Below are 16,172 nucleotides of genomic sequence, written 5' to 3' on the forward strand. Positions count from 1 at the left end.
TTGTAGGTCTTTTGTAGGTTAAAACTTAGTAAGAGATCCAGGTAAATACAGCTTGCTCCAATTCACGAGTGGCCAATCAATCGAACTTGTATCGATCTATCAAATATGCAAATGAGCCTAAATTAGGGGCGCACAACCAGAAATTGGCACCAACAACCTACCTAGCAGTGATCTAGAGGGTCCATACTAACTACCTATGGTGTCAAACCTTGTATGTAGTGGGGGGGAACGAAGTCATTTTTTGAGGTTGCTGCTCCTGTACTATTATTTAATATCATTATCATTATTGTTATAATTATCATTTACTCTGTAGGTATTAATATAGCCTTTTCACAATTTCACATGTGGTTGGATGTAGCCCTTCACATGCACGTGCTTACACTTGGAAAAATAATCACATTTTCACAAATGATTAATAATATTGGGGTAAATTCATTCGTGACTTTTCTCTAGTCCTAAGGGTCGCTAGTCCGAAGGTTCTCTAGTCCGAAGTGTCGCTAGTCCGAAACCAAATTAAGTTCGCTAATCCGAAGGTTCTCTAGGCCGAATATAGAATAAGAGTTAGGTTTTGGGTTTAGGGTTAGGGTTAAGGGTTCAGGGTTCAGGGTTAGGGCTTAGGGTAAGGGTTAGGGATAACGAGCCTTTTTCTATATTCGGACTAGAGAACCTTATTTATTATTCGGACTATAGCGAACCCTCGGACTAGAGAATCCGATATTTTTCAGAATTCGGACTAGCGAATGGTAAATTACGTGTTTGGACTAGCGAACCTTCGGACTAAGGAGCTTTCGGACCAGGAAACCTTCGGACTAGAGAGTTGTCACCAAATTGCGTACCCCCGCAAACCATTCCATGATACGGGCCGATCGCAAATGATATTGTTTGATCACAGATGAGAATCTGTGGTTTGATGCAGTGAATGGGTAATTCTGCAGTATAATATAATTCCAAAATCAAACTTGCAGTCCTATGATTAATTTAGGCATGTGCTATTATTTGGGTGCAAAATAACTTTCATTTTTCCATGCAAGTGTCAATTATGACATGCATGGAAAATATAATAATATTGTCACGTGACCAAAACCTTTCATGTTTAGTAGTTTGTATTAAAGCCAAGTTCCTATTATCAAATCCTATACTTGGATTTTACGGTTCATTGCTTATACTGAATAACCGTTTACATATTGTTATACTTGTAACTCTGAATATGGAGGTATATATTTATATACCTCCATGGTCTGAACTATCGTTTAACTCACTAAATTCGTAATGTATTTACAGGATATAACGTATAGTTTTTAAGAGTCTCTTAATAACTATACTCATAGTTTTTCAAAATATGTCGTAAAGTTTGGACTTTATTGAGGCTTTGAAAAAGTTGAGATGCGCCTGTACTTGATCTCCGCATAGAAAATATTACAATATAACCCGAACTTGATCTTCGCAGAGAAAAGGTTATACTATAGAACATGGCGGCCGACGAAGGACTGCGCCCATTTATTTGGTGCATGTTTTTTGCAGGTTTTCTATGTTTACTGCTTCCTCGAGGAATTTGCGGACAAGAAGGTATGGTGTTGTATCAAACAAGCAATCGAAACACGAATTTCAATTATTGAATTCATTCCATTAGTATTTTTAAGGTAGCCTATTTCCTTGTACGACAAACCGTCGGCAGTGTGCTACACTATCGTAAGTGTGGTTTGGACAGATTTACAGGAGCATTTTTGTGTTTTGCGTAGTCGTTTGTTTCCAAGTAGCCATAAAATGACATGGGAATGTAAAGCAATTTGAGTTTAATAATATTAACTATATAGCGTTAAAGTTAATAAATCGATGAATTATTTACTGATTTAGATGTCGTAAGTGCCATATACGACAGTGGACTTTGGTTGTATAAATTATATAAATGCGCATATATAAATGCGCACGTGACATCTACAAGTCGCCATACCGTATTAAACGATATAAGGTACCCGGATGTACATAAACTCCCCGTGCAAAAGTATAGGGGAAAATGACAGGTCGCAAGGAAAATTGCTTTTGCAAAATAGTGGCATTGATTGCAAAGGGTAAAATAACTTGACCCGAAAGATAAACTCTTTATTAACGTTTTCCATCACGGAAAAAAAAAATTAGCTACGGAAAAGCTAGATATAGCTGATTTACAAACTTATATTTCATAATTTCCGTGCTAAATGGGCGTGCCAATTGGCCATATCTATGACGTAGTGCTGGTTTCATACTATCATGCTGCTTGCCGCCGAGCGGCGTGACACACGCGCATTGTAGACAAACAGACACAATCAAGACTTGTGAATGGCTGATAAGTCATGCCTCTTGTCGCAACGGCATGAAAGTATGAAAGGGGACATGATTGGCTTTAAGGTCAGAACTGTGCAGGCGGCGGATGACATGATCGAGCCGGCAACTTGTGAAATCGCCCGGCCGTATGCAGTTAGCAGCCTGCACAACCGATTCTTTAGAAATGTATAGTCGCGCTGAAAGTCGATCGATACATGTTAAAATCAACACAATTCAGAGATACACCTTTTTGCTATGAAATTAATTTTCTCGGTCAAATATAAAGCAATATTTTTTTTTTCTTCAGTAATGTCAGTTAAAAACTTGGTGCTTGGATATACATTTTTTTACAAATCCTGGTGTTAAAATTAAGCATCAAATTGTGTCTTTTAGTGTGATATTTTGATTTTTATAGGCCTTCAGTTCGCACGCGAGCTTTTTACGGAATTCATTTTTAGCGTCTCAAACTAATATAGTTTGCTAAAGAAAGATATTTCCCACCTCTGTAAAGCACATCGTGTGGGTCTATATATTATAGTTTTGTTAGAATTTCCGTTTTTATTTTACCCTTTTTCCCTTCCTACTCCGAAAATGTCTAACTCAGTACTTTTATCTCGAGAGCAACCAACAGAAATAGTCGATATTTCCTTTGTTGTTTATCCAGGTCAATTTTCCATTGAAAGCAAATTGCCCGACCAGCGATTTGCTAGCCCAAATCCCCAATTGAGTGTTCTGGTTAAACATGATCAGTAGGAGCGCTATAGGCCTGGGAATTTCTTTGCTATATTGAAGTTCTAGCAACACTGTAGCCATGCCGGTATTCCTATTAAACCCAGGGATATCGATCCACAATGCTAGTATTAGCCTATAGATTTCACTCGTTGATTTTGAAAAATGGTCAGCCGGCAGTTAAAATAGTGAAATGAAAACGCAAATTCTGACAAAACTATGATATATCGCTCACGGTGATGTGCGTTAGAAAGTTGGGAAAAATCCTTCATTAGCGAACTATCTTACTTTGAAAAGCTAAAAGGTTGATCCAAAAAAAGGCTCGCGGACAGAGTTTAAGCCTATCAAAATCGAAAATCTTACACTAAATGACTAAATTTCACGCCTAAGTTTAACACTAGAATTTGAAAAAAAATACAGTATCAAGCACTACAATTTTTCCTGACATTTACTGAAAAAATGAAAATGATTGCTTTTCATTTGGCCGAGAAAATTAATTTTACATCGAAAAGGTGTAACTAAAAATTTAGCTCATTTCAACACCAAATTCGATCGTTTGTATTGCCTCATTAAATGACTGAGTGAGCCTTGCCAAACAAAAGAATCGGTTGTGCAGGCTGCTAACTGTATGGCATTTTCCAATATAGTCGGTTAATTTTGTGGGGTTCATTATCGAACCCCAACGGTTTTAGCTTGTATTTATATTATTTATCAACATAGGCCTATTTGTTTGTGATATTTCAAGCGTTTTAAAATTTCAAAATAATCCCATTCAATTAGGCCTACACGGTTGACGATGAAAATTTACTGAATTTAGAGAATGCAATGCGGCCACCACCTGGAACTGTGGTCGCAATTTCAGTGATTGACAGTGAGGTAACACGAACATAGCACTGGCCATCTGGTCATGTGCGCATTTATATATGCGCATTTATATATACAACCGAAGTTCACTGTACGATAGTGTTACACTCAAATAGAAATGAGTGTAGAGTGCAACACTATCGTATGTGCCACAGATGATAGTGTTGCACTCAAATAGAAATAAGTGTAGAGCGCAACACTATCGTATGTGCCACACACGATAGTGTAGCATCGGCTCAAATGTCCAATATTTTGTCATTTTATGTTTCTTAACAAGTGTTAATTTATTTTGGCACATAATATTTACAATACCAAGACACCTTTTGTCGTAATGTTATCTCTCAAGATTTATTACTGAATCTAAAAATAAAAACACCGGGTTTATTGTCTCTATTACCAGTATGGGAGCTATGAACTTAGCCACCACGATGGCAATGCATACAGCCATCAGGTCACAGCCAGTGATGTGTTAGAGACTGTTTTGCACTTACGATGGTGTAGCATTCCATGATTTTGTTGTTTCGGCCCAATAAAGTAACGTATGTGGCACATACGATGGTCTTGCAGCAAATGAGAAAAAAAAATTAGCGTGCAAGACTATCGTATGTGCCACTTACGATAGTCTTGCACGCATTAATTAAAATTGCATTGCACTTACGATATTTTATTTTATTATTTTATTAAAAAATAATTAAGCAATTTTGAAACTTAAAACCTAGTTTAAAATGTGTGTTTTTATATGGCCTTCTATAAGTCGTCAAAATCTCATTTTGGCCAAAAATGTCACTTACGATAGTGTAGCACTCTGCCGACGAAACATAGTTATACCCGTATTGTTTCTTTCCATATTAACATGGTCAAGATAACCAGTATTCTGATGATAAGCTTAACATTGATTGTCATTGATCTTTAGATTTTGTCATGAATATGATTTAATTAAACGTTTTATCACTTTAAAGCAGTATGCAGACTCCGAGTATTAGACGTACAATATTGTATGTATCATATCTATATACATTATTTAATCTATTGCCATTCTATTTCCAGTAATGTTTAAGTTCTAACGAATGTTTGATGACGTAAAATCGGTAATATGTTACGTATAATATTTGGTAGAAATATATTATCGATTTTACGTCATCAAACATTCGTTAGAACTTAAACATTACTGGAAATAGAATGGCAATAGATTAAATAACGTAGATATGTTACATACAATATTGTACGTCTAATAAAAAGTTTGCATACTGCTTTACTTACAGTCAAGTTTACTGTAGGTGCATGTATAGCCACAGATAGCTATGTATTCACATGTGATGACAGGACAAGCATGTTTTCCTGAAAGTTATCGCTGCAGTTACCTTAGAGGAGTGTCATTGATATGTCAGCGACCTGCGTTAACTTTTATGACCCCGTATTTCGGGCTGAAAATTTCTTATGACCCCCTTCCGCACACATACCCGAAATACTCCTCTTCACGCCAAACGCCAAGTGTTTCTGTATTGCTGCTAAAATAAGAAAACTTTTAGTGCTAATTTATTGCACATTCTAGGGAAGCGTGGTTACCTTTTTAAATAGCCGAGTGAGAGAGTTTTCAATGAAATATTTTTTGTGTCAAAGTTGAAGCATCCTATGTATAAAAAATATATGAATATTTACTGCACATCATATATAACGATTCGTGATACCCAATTGTGGCACATTTGATGTCGTTTAAGAGGCAGAGAATTTTATTTCAATTTTATATACGCCAAAATATTCTTTAAATTGGGAAAGAATAAGGATAGACAAAATGTTGAAAATTCTATGTAAAATTACATTAGACCCCGCCAAAGATTACTGTTTCGTTTTTATGGTAATCTAATCTAATCTTTTATTTCCTGAAAAAAAAATTTGAGGTCTAATGTAGATTTTATTATATAATTGATAAAAACATCGAACGTGTATACAAGAAAAATGGTAGGCTACACTTCTGTATTATACTGACACACATGTATACGAGCACATGTCCGGCGAGTCAAAATCGATATAACGTATTGTCCATGTAGAGGCCCATTTATTGTCAGATTTCTGTACTTAGAACACGCAGTTAACAACAATTGAGCGCTATCAATACACATTAATGTTTTTAAGCAAATAACATTCCAAAATATAGTACGTTTTCTGCCTTTGCTTGTCACGTGGTAGGCCTATGTTGAAGTTGCGATTATATGTTCAAATAAGTTTCAAATGGATACCAACAAGACGTATGGCCGAGCGGTCTAAGGCGCTAGGCTCATGCAGTATCCATGATAGCGGTGCTCCGTGAGTTCGAACCCCACCTCTGCCAAACTTAATCTTATTTAAAAAAAAAAATTTCATTTTGGGGAAATGTAGCTGGTAGAATTTATGTATGGCGTGGAGTGGTCTGTTGAAAAGTAAATATTATCTACACCATACAGTTGACATGTCTGAGAAATACACAGGGACAGGGTCTGAAGTTTTATATCTAGTAAGATTCCATAAGCCGATGTTTATTCACACCCAATAACAGTACGACAGCAACTTAGCTCACTTCCGGTAATTTTTACCGGCGTGACCTCTGCTGTTACGTAACGCAATGTTGAAAATCAGGTGGCAAATACAGTTTTTCAGAAAACATCAAGAAAATGGAATACACGAGTCGTTCCTCCCTTCATTTCCATATTGAGCCCATAGATAAGATATGAAACATGAGTATAAGGCAAAGAATAACTTGTAAAAGTTGAATTATTGTGGAAAAAATGAATGCTTTTGGTGCGCGAAGTAGCCTAAAAAATGAGAGAAAATGCATGCCACGATCACTAAAATGGTTATATCTACAGCTTGGAGGAAACGCCGGTCTAATGCTTTTCTGTTATGATAAACATTAATTAACCAGAGCTTGTATTAAATTTTCAGCGAAAATGAGCGGTGGAACAACCTAGTCGTAGGTTGAAAAGTTGTGTTCTTTGAGTCATCGTGTCGTAAGCTCACGTTAAAAGTGTCACGATGCTTCACGAAATGGATCCCAGCCGGCGCTGTCTATTATATTATGCATGTTATATTGATCAATATAGCAATTAAAAACGTCTATTGTTATATATTTTATTAATCAAAATACTCTATTGTGTAACAAAATATTGTAGTCGTCAAAGAAGGTACTATCATCTCATTTAACTGAAGTACAAGCAGTTTTAAAAAGACTGTTGTTGATTGAGATACTTGAACATGTTGAACGACAAATAAGATAGCAAAATAATACCCGTTGCAAGAACAAGATGCGATGGCTTAGTGGACAGAGCAAAGGTCTGCAGTGCGGAAGGTTGAGAGTTCGATTCCCATCATGTTATTCTTAGAATTTTTCAGTTCGCTTTTTCTTTCTTTCTTCTCTCTCTCTTTTGTCTTTAATAATATATGCCTAATGAATGTCAGCTTGAAGGCCCACCTTTTTCATGATTTATTTCTTGTTGCTAAATATTTCATATTTAGGCCTAATCTTACAATCGATTTGATATCTTTGTTAAAAATTGCATTTAAGTTCAGTAGCTTTCAATATGAAATAATTTCAAATAAAGCATGTCAAAGTAGTAATTTTTAAAAGTTCAAGATTATATATAGGCCTATCAAATAATGGAACTTCAACACAGATTTTCACGATTTTTTAATTGGACTAGGCCTCTCCCTTATCGACAATATATGCACGAATTTCAAACCTTATTTTGGCATATTTGTAATTTTTACACAATGTCCAACTTACAACTCGGATTACACCTAATTGAAATCAGCCAAGTTCGTTTTCCAGATAGAGCAACTAACTTTGATGTCTTATTTAATCCCCCATAGAACACCACAGTTAAGCGGTCAAGATATTAAGTGTTTTCTTTCATTTTATCTCGCTACTCCTGCTTCAAATGTAACGTGGAAACTTTACTGACAGTAATTTATTAATATTATAAATATTGTTATAAATTTTGGAATAACAAAACTTCAAATTTAATAAAAATATGAAAACTAGGATTTAAAAAATGAGTTAAAATAAAATAAAAAATCAAAGAGAGGTGCTAGCGGGGTTCGAACCAAGATCGAACTTCCAATATTTAATTTACCCCCGGTATTTACCACTAAGCCATGCCAGTGATTTGATAGATACGGTAATAATAGCAATGTTATTCCCACTCATGGCTTATATATATCGTGACAGTAGTCACGCATAAAGATAAACATTTCAACATGTTCAATATACGACTAAAAATATACCCCAACCAAAATTGATGAAATTTTCAGGAAAGCTCACTTTAGTTATTCTATAACATGACACCCATTTTTGATTCCGGCGCTTTTTCTTGCTTGATGAAATGAACATTTTTGTGTTCGTGACATGCAATTTTTCTCATTTTCCGAGCTACTTTGGACATGTTCAAGCTTCTTTATTGTCCATTTAATTCAACTTTTACAAGTTATTTGTTGCTTTACACAATGTTTGATATCTTATCTGTGGTTAGGGTACATAAATGGAGCAATATACGACCCGTGTCTTCCATTTCTGGAGCTATTTTGATAAAACGTGTTTGCCGGCTAAAATTTCAACATTGCGTTACGTAACTCGTGTTCACCAACCCGTATAAATTTTCTGTCGAACAAAAGAGGTCACGAAGTTGCCGTCGTACTGAATAAGTGACAAATTAAAGCTTATGAAAAATGATGTTTTGGTTTAATTGAACGCGAACATTGGTCAATCTGTATATTCTTGGAAAGAATTACCGACCATGAGACATAAATGATGGCCATGCCATTGTGAAAAATTATTCTTATTGTGAGTACATGCCTAAAACCGACAGAAAACAGTAAAATACGGGACAAAATCAAAGTATAACAGTAAATTGTGAAAGCCAGTACCAACACCACAAGGAAAATCACTGTCTATCTATGTATAACGAATGTCCGACATTTCTTTTTATTGAAAAATGTTCAAAATACCAATATTCTTAAAAATCTTATACCAGATAATAAAAGTTCGTAAACAGATAACATGACATGTACTGACCATGACAGGTCATGTTTACTTTTCAACAGGGGCTAACCTGGAAATAGTCGCTATGAACATGATGAAAATCGCTCTTTTTTGAAATTTCGATGAAATCTCATATATTTATTTTATAAAACCATTAGAAGTTGCGACAAAATTAAGACAACTATTTTGATCTAACTACGACAAGATGGAATGGGCTTAACTCTGCAGAAAATATATTGACTGGCATGCATTTTAAGAACTGAGTAACTTCCTAAGTCTTCTAATTAAGGGTTAATGGCAGCAGTATGTGCGTCGACTAATTTCTGATTTTCTGTTTCCGTATTTCCATTTGTTAAAACAGTAACATGCTTTTTTCTAAAATTTCACATAGGTTGTCCCAGCGAGGAAACACGGCTATCTTTATATGACTCCATTACCATAAGCATACGATCACCTGCATATCATATCAGATGTGAGTGGAAAATAGCCCCATCAGCGACGCGGAGGGTCTATGTACAATTCCTGGACTTCAGAACTGAACCTGGAAATACATTTCTGTATGTTGGAACTATCACCAATCCAAGGGCTCTTACTTATTCTGGTTATGTTGGTATTCATGTCTCTGACGCACGTATCATATCCCCCATTAACGAAAGTTTACTATTTGAATTTACATCCGACTATTCAGACACAGATCAAGGATTTTCATTGTTAGTAACTGATATAGAAGATGGAGGTAAGAAACGCATAAAAAAATTAGATTAAAAACCAATTATTAGAAATGAGATTCAAACAGATTTATAGAAATGATACCTAATTTCTAGACTTCACACCTTAAAACAGTTCTGACTAATTATCAACCGTTATAATTATAATTTGAAATAATTTTGAAGGGTCAAATACATACAGACTTGACATTTAATATGGAATACTTTTTCGCAAAATTCCAAGACTGGTCTGGTAGAGATCTGCATAAACGGCATGGGCTAAATATTAATTGGGGTGTGTCGGGATATGGTGTAAAATAATTGTTTGACAGAAAATATGCTTTCCATTAGTTTAAATTATGGCGCTCATAATGTAATGAATTAGCCTAAAATGGCGGATTTAAGGAGACTGAATTTGATTTTTGTGGGGGTAACATTTCTGAATGTTAGCAAAATTATTCTGATATTATCAAATTTATTGAGGTTTGAGGCGATTTTACTGAACCGAAATACCAATAAGTGTTCGTCAGAACTGAAATGCACATGTGATCTACCAGTTTTGAAAGTGGGAGGAGCTTAAAAAAATAGGGCCCTAAAAAGTGGTACGCACTCAGAAAATTTGAATGGTCCCCTGGGGCCAAATGTTATAAACTTACTGTACACAAAGAAACAGTGTGAGTTCATTTGACAACCAGGAATCCACACAGTTGTTTTTTGTACCGTAAGTTTATAACATTTGACCTCAGGGGGCCATTTAAACTTTCTGATTACGTACAGCTTTTAAGAGCCCTATTTTAAAGCTTCTTCAATCTTCAATCTTCAAAGGTGAATCCTTTTGCAGCTTTAAAAGCTATACTAGGATGGTGCAGAAGTGACGTCAACAGGCAAAGTGCAGAAAAGTGTAGGTGAAGAAAAAGTAACGACCATACCAAACGAAAAACTTAGGGTGCGGGATAAAAACATACTTGCTGTGGTGGTTTACAGGAGTCTTGAGCCAACAGGTACCTTCATCCCCCTCACAGCTGGTAGGGTGGCTTCCTTGAAAGTGGCTAAAGATTGTGCTAACACCGTCGCTGATGGTAGTTGGTTCCACAATCTTACGGCTCTAGGATAGTATGCATATTTGTAGCAGTCTATGGTGGCTTCTGGTATGGAATATTTCAATTGATGGTCGTGTCTACCTATGTATGTTGCTGGTTGGATAATGTGTGGCAGCTGTATGTTGACCAGGCCATTTTGGATCTTATAGAACATGGTCAGCTGTGATGCCAGGCGCCTGGTATGAAGTTGGTCCCAGCCCAAGGTGTTGATCAAGCTTGACACAGATGTAGTTCTTCTGAAGTCTCTGAAGACAAACCGTGCTGCAGCTCGCTGAACTTGCTCAATGCGATTAACTACAGTGATGGTATACGGGTTCCAGGCTTCAGCGGCGTAGTCAAGCTGAGGGCGTACAAGCGCCTGGTAGGCTCTGGCTTTGACGTCTTGATTACAGGGAGATAAGGTGCGGCGTAGCAAACCCAAGGTGCGACTCGCTTTCTTGGTGATTTTACTGCAGTGGTCGCTCCATTGGAGATCATGCGAGATGGTAACGCAGAGATACTCGTGCTGGTCTGCTCTCACAAGCTCATCCCCTATTCAAAAAATTGGTACATTGTAAGTGTATTTCAGCTGTGATGAATGTCAGTTGCTGACGAAGTTTAAGAAATATCACCTCAAACCCCTATAAATGTGATAATAACAGAACCATGTTGCATAAAGTCCGAAATTGTGTCCCCTACAAAGCTCAAATTCAGCCTCCCTAAATCCACCATTTTAAGCAAATTTGCTACATTATAAGCACCATAATACAAACATATGGAAAGCACATGTTCTATCAAACAAAAATTTTACACCATCTCCCGACACAGCATAATTAATTAGCCCGTGCGGTCTATGCAGATTCCGTCCAGACCAGTCTTGGAATTTTGCGAAAAATATTCCACATTAAATGTCAAGTCTGTAATACTCCCAGCATTTAGAATAGATGTCCGTTTTAGTAAAAGTTACCTTGTTTGGGATGTTTTGTTGCATAGGTAACGTCGAAATATATGTCAACAAGTCTCAATGGGTTTTGATACTTTTGCTGAGTTACCAAAGTAACAAACCATCTGAGCATGCTGAGATATGGCAAACTATTGTTTTTTCTAAATGTTCTTCCAAGTAGAGTAATAGCTATACAAATATCAACATTTATTTTATTTAAGTGGAGTAATTTGAGATCTTTTTTTTTTTTCAAAGTAAATTTTGAAACTAGCCAGTATTAAAATATCATGTATTCATACATACTCACGATGTAACGACGTTTCTGATTGGATTTGCGCCCTTTTTTGCTGGTCATAAATACCGTTTATGACCAGTACGCAGGACATAAACAAGCTGCGTCACGCAGCGTTGGAACCCAATTAACGCGATCCACGATTTGCTAGTGTTGCGTACACGCGCATGTCACCGCGCCCATCACACGCGGAGCGCAAGAGATGAACGCGTTGACTACCGGCCGTTGACCTTTCGAGCTGCTTCCTGCAAGTAGGCCTACTCATTTTCTTCCAATTTATGAAGGAAAACGGTATGGAAATGTTATTTAAACTTGTAAACCCTTATTATTTTCATCTGTATTGAATTGCTAAGAATGTTGGATATGTATGAACGGGGTTCATTCATAGGATTTCGGGCATGATCGCTGTTTATGCCCTCAATCTTATGAATGAACCCCTAATTTATTTTCTTTGATTAGATTATGCCCTTTGTCAAAATGGTCTGGAGATAATCCAGGAATCATTCACATGCTCCGGTAAGTGAACAGCATTATAAACATTCATTAAAATATAGGAACCTTACTCTTTTTTTTTCAATGAAAACCATTAGAAGTTGCGACAAAATTAAGAACTATTTTGATCTAATTACGGCAAGATGGAATGTGCTTAACTCTGCAGAAAATATATGGACTGGCATTCATGTAAAGAACTGAGTAACTTCCTAAGTCTTCTAATTAAGCGTTAATGATAATGGAAGGAGTATGTGCGTCGACTAATTTCTGATTTTCTTTTTTCGTATTTCCATTGGTTAAAACAGTAACATGCTTTCTTCTAAAATTTCACATAGGTTGTCCCAGCGAGGAAACACGGCTATCTTTATATGACTACATTACCATAAGCATACGATCACCTGCATATCATGTCAGATGTGAGTGGAAAATAGCCCCATCAGCGACGCGGAGGGTCTATGTACAATTCCTGGACTTCAGAACTGAACCTGGAAATACATTTCTGTATGTTGGAACTATCACCAATCCAAGGGCTCTTACTTATTCTGGTTATGTTGGTATTCATGTCCATGACGCACGTATCATATCCCCCATTAACGAAAGTTTACTATTTGAATTTACATCCGACTATTCAGACACAGATCAAGGATTTTCATTGTTAGTAACTGATATGGAAGATGGAGGTAAGAAACGCATAAAAATTATATTAAAAATTAATTATAAGAAATGAGTTTCAAACAGATTTATTGAAATGATACCTAATTTCTGGACTTCACACTTGAAAACAGTAATTTATGACTCATTATCAACCGTTATAATTATAAATTGAAATAATTTTGAAGAGTCAAGGCCTGAGTACATAATACTCTCAGCATTCAGAATAATAGTCCGTGTCACAAATCCAGCAATTGCCTGTTGATGAAAATATATTATATAGGGGAAGGTGTTAAGATTTTCTTATTAATAGTAACTGATGTAGAAGATAAGCCCTATTATTAGTAACTGATATAGGAGATAAAGCGATTAAAAACGAGGTTTGTATGATATTTGATTTGACGAAATATATTAGTGAAGGACTATTGTATAACGTATTGTGACTGGTCACTTCAAAAGGGTCGACTTTGCAGATAAAATCAAATTTGTGCGTGTTTTAACACGCACGTATTATCACAAATGTGATTAAAAGTAAAATGTTATCAGGTTTATTTTGATAACATACTTGTCAAAATTTATCAGATTTTATAAGTGAAAATAAGTCATGATGTTTAAATTTTGTCATGTATAATTTCATATCCTGAAAAGCAGTTTACCGCAAGGTCTCTCCCACCTTAAGATATGACTGGTCACATCAGTATTGTTAGTAAAATCTATCCTATCACTATCTACACCTACAATCAACGAAAAAAGTCTTGGAACGCTTGCGTGTAAATAACGGAAAACTGTCACCCCCTCTCCCCCGTAAGATGTTGAGAAATGCCAATGTCTTCAGCTGTTCCCTAATGTGTTCCAACATTGCTTGATGGGGAGAGGGGAAGGGTAAATCATTGTTGTAGATGTCATGTTTCCCAAACACAATATACATCATTTCCATGAACATAAGAAATTCTGCACGGAATTTCGACAGAGTGTGCCAAGCGTTCCAAGGACTTTTTCGTTGATTGTAGAATAATGCCAGTGAACTAGTTTTGTTGTATTATTTGTAAATATGATAAAACAAAATGTCGTTAAAATCTCGCAACACGATATATAATTGAATCCTTAAGGGGTGTGTTAGGAACCTTTTTTGAGTTATCCCTGTTGAAAAGTAAATATTATCTACACCATACACCCAGCAGACACAAAAACGTTTTAAATAAGTTATATTTTGGCTTTTGGTTTAGGTAAAAACGTTTTAATAACATTAAAATGTCGGGTTATATAAAGGTCATGATAACCCCAAAATAGCACTCTGTTTAGAATGTTTTGTATCAAGTTTTCAAGAATGTTTTTGGAATGTTATCAAAACCTTTTTATATCCTTTATATAACCCGACATTTAAACGTGTTTTTTTTTTTTTTTTTTTTTTTTTGCTGAGCAGGATTATCAAAAAATGTTTTTTAAGGTTATGAAACCGTTTAATACTCTTAATATACCCTTTATATAACCCGACATTTAAACTTTTTCTGGCAACCTTTTATAACATATTGAACAGATCTTTATTCTCAAACAGCTAAATTAGCTCACCTTTTGGTAGCTTTCTGTCTGCAATTCGCTAGACTTTCTTCAGCCCCAATAAACACGTGGGGCGCTGTTGGAGTGTGCTATTGAGACTCAGCACCGTCAGACGGTGCAGGACGTCTCAATAGCGAGGTGTAAACTGCTGGTAGGTAGTACCGGCCGCCGTCCCTGTTCAAGCTTCTCCTGCTCTGTCTGATGTGAGCCGCTTCCCGGACTCCTCTGCCCACCCATGAAGGGTCTGTATCCAGGATTTTAGCATCCGTTGTAGGAATAGAGTGACCGGTTTTCTTAGCGTGTTCCGCTACAGGGGAGGGCTCCCGCCTATGCTCCGAAGCTCTGATGCCTAGGGGGCGCTTGGTCTCGCCGATATAAGCGGCATTGCAATTCTGGCACTGGATATTGTACACAGTATGGCACTTTTCAGTCTTGTCGATTTTGTCCTTTGGTGACACTAGGGATTGCCGAAGAGTATTTCTTGGCTTAAAATGCACTTGTATACCGCGTTTGCACAGAATGCGGCGAAGTCCTTCAGACGCTCCCCTAACATAGGGAAGGGTGATGGAACCCTTGGAAACAGCAGTAGTGGAGGGTTGACGGTTAGGAGGATTGTGTGTATTTGCAACTGCGAAATGTGACCGTTTGTAGCCACACACACCTAGCGCTTTCTGGATCTTTTCCAACTCCAGGACTTTATCCTCTTCTTCTGTGACTAATGACTCTGCTCTATGAACCAATGTTCTGATGACCCCCAACTTATGTTGAAGTGGTTGGTGCGAATCCATGAGCAGATACTGGTCGGTGTGTGTGGGCTTACGGTAGATGGTAATTTTAGTAGAGCCAGTGTCCTTTCTGTGAATAAGTGTGTCGAGCATAAGAAGCTGATGGTTTTCCTCCCGTTCCATAGTGAACTTGATGGTGGGCGAAATATTGTTGATGTGGGTGGTGAATTCGTCGATATATTCCTCGCGAATTACAACGAAAGTATCATCGACGTAACGGGCCCAGAAGGATGGTACGTGGGGAGCAGTATCTAGTGCGCGGACCTCAAATCATTCCATGAGAATGTTGGATGCGAGCGGCGAGACCGGAGATCCCATCGCGAAACCTTCTCTTTGTTGGTAAATTTTGCCCAATCCCATCATGTATGTGGAGGTGGCGCAAAACGTAAGAAGTTCCATAACATCATCAACAGACAGTGTAGTGCGATCAGGGAGGGTGACGTCTTCCTCCAATCTCCTCCTGATAACCCGGAGGGCATCCGGAACTGAAGTGTTAGTAAACAGTCCGGTAACATCGTACGACACCATGATATCACCTTCATGTAGTGTGAGGTTCCCCACTCTTTCAGCGAAATCCGCAGAGTTCTTAATGTGATGTGGGGATTGGCCTACTAGTGGTGCAATAATGTCCGCAACCTTTTATAACCTTTTGCGAATGATGTCGAAAACGTTTTGTGTTTGCTGGGCAGTTAACATGTCTGAGAAATACACAGGGACAGGGTCTGAAGATTATATCTAGTGAGATTCCATAAGCCGATGTT

At 37.1% G+C, this 16,172-nt stretch overlaps 1 protein-coding gene across 2 annotated transcripts in view; it reads left to right on the forward strand.

The window, feature by feature from the left end:
• The first annotated feature begins 1,362 nt into the window (after window positions 1-1,362).
• The window catches only part of LOC140140003 (CUB and sushi domain-containing protein 3-like), a 29,994-nt gene continuing 15,184 nt past the window's right edge, over window positions 1,363-16,172 (forward strand). Inside the window, exons 1-4 of one of the 2 annotated variants that reach the window (XM_072161813.1) lie at window positions 1,363-1,566; window positions 9,297-9,641; window positions 12,386-12,442; window positions 12,754-13,098. In XM_072161813.1, coding sequence (XP_072017914.1) covers window positions 1,470-1,566; window positions 9,297-9,641; window positions 12,386-12,442; window positions 12,754-13,098 — 844 coding nt within the window. In that variant the 5' untranslated portion in view covers window positions 1,363-1,469. The remainder of the gene's footprint in view (window positions 1,567-9,296; window positions 9,642-12,385; window positions 12,443-12,753; window positions 13,099-16,172) is intronic. The other variant, XM_072161814.1, reaches the window with a different exon arrangement.

The sequence above is a fragment of the Amphiura filiformis genome, chromosome 18, assembly GCF_039555335.1.
Source record: "Amphiura filiformis chromosome 18, Afil_fr2py, whole genome shotgun sequence".
Classification (NCBI taxonomy): Eukaryota; Metazoa; Echinodermata; class Ophiuroidea; order Amphilepidida; family Amphiuridae; genus Amphiura; species Amphiura filiformis.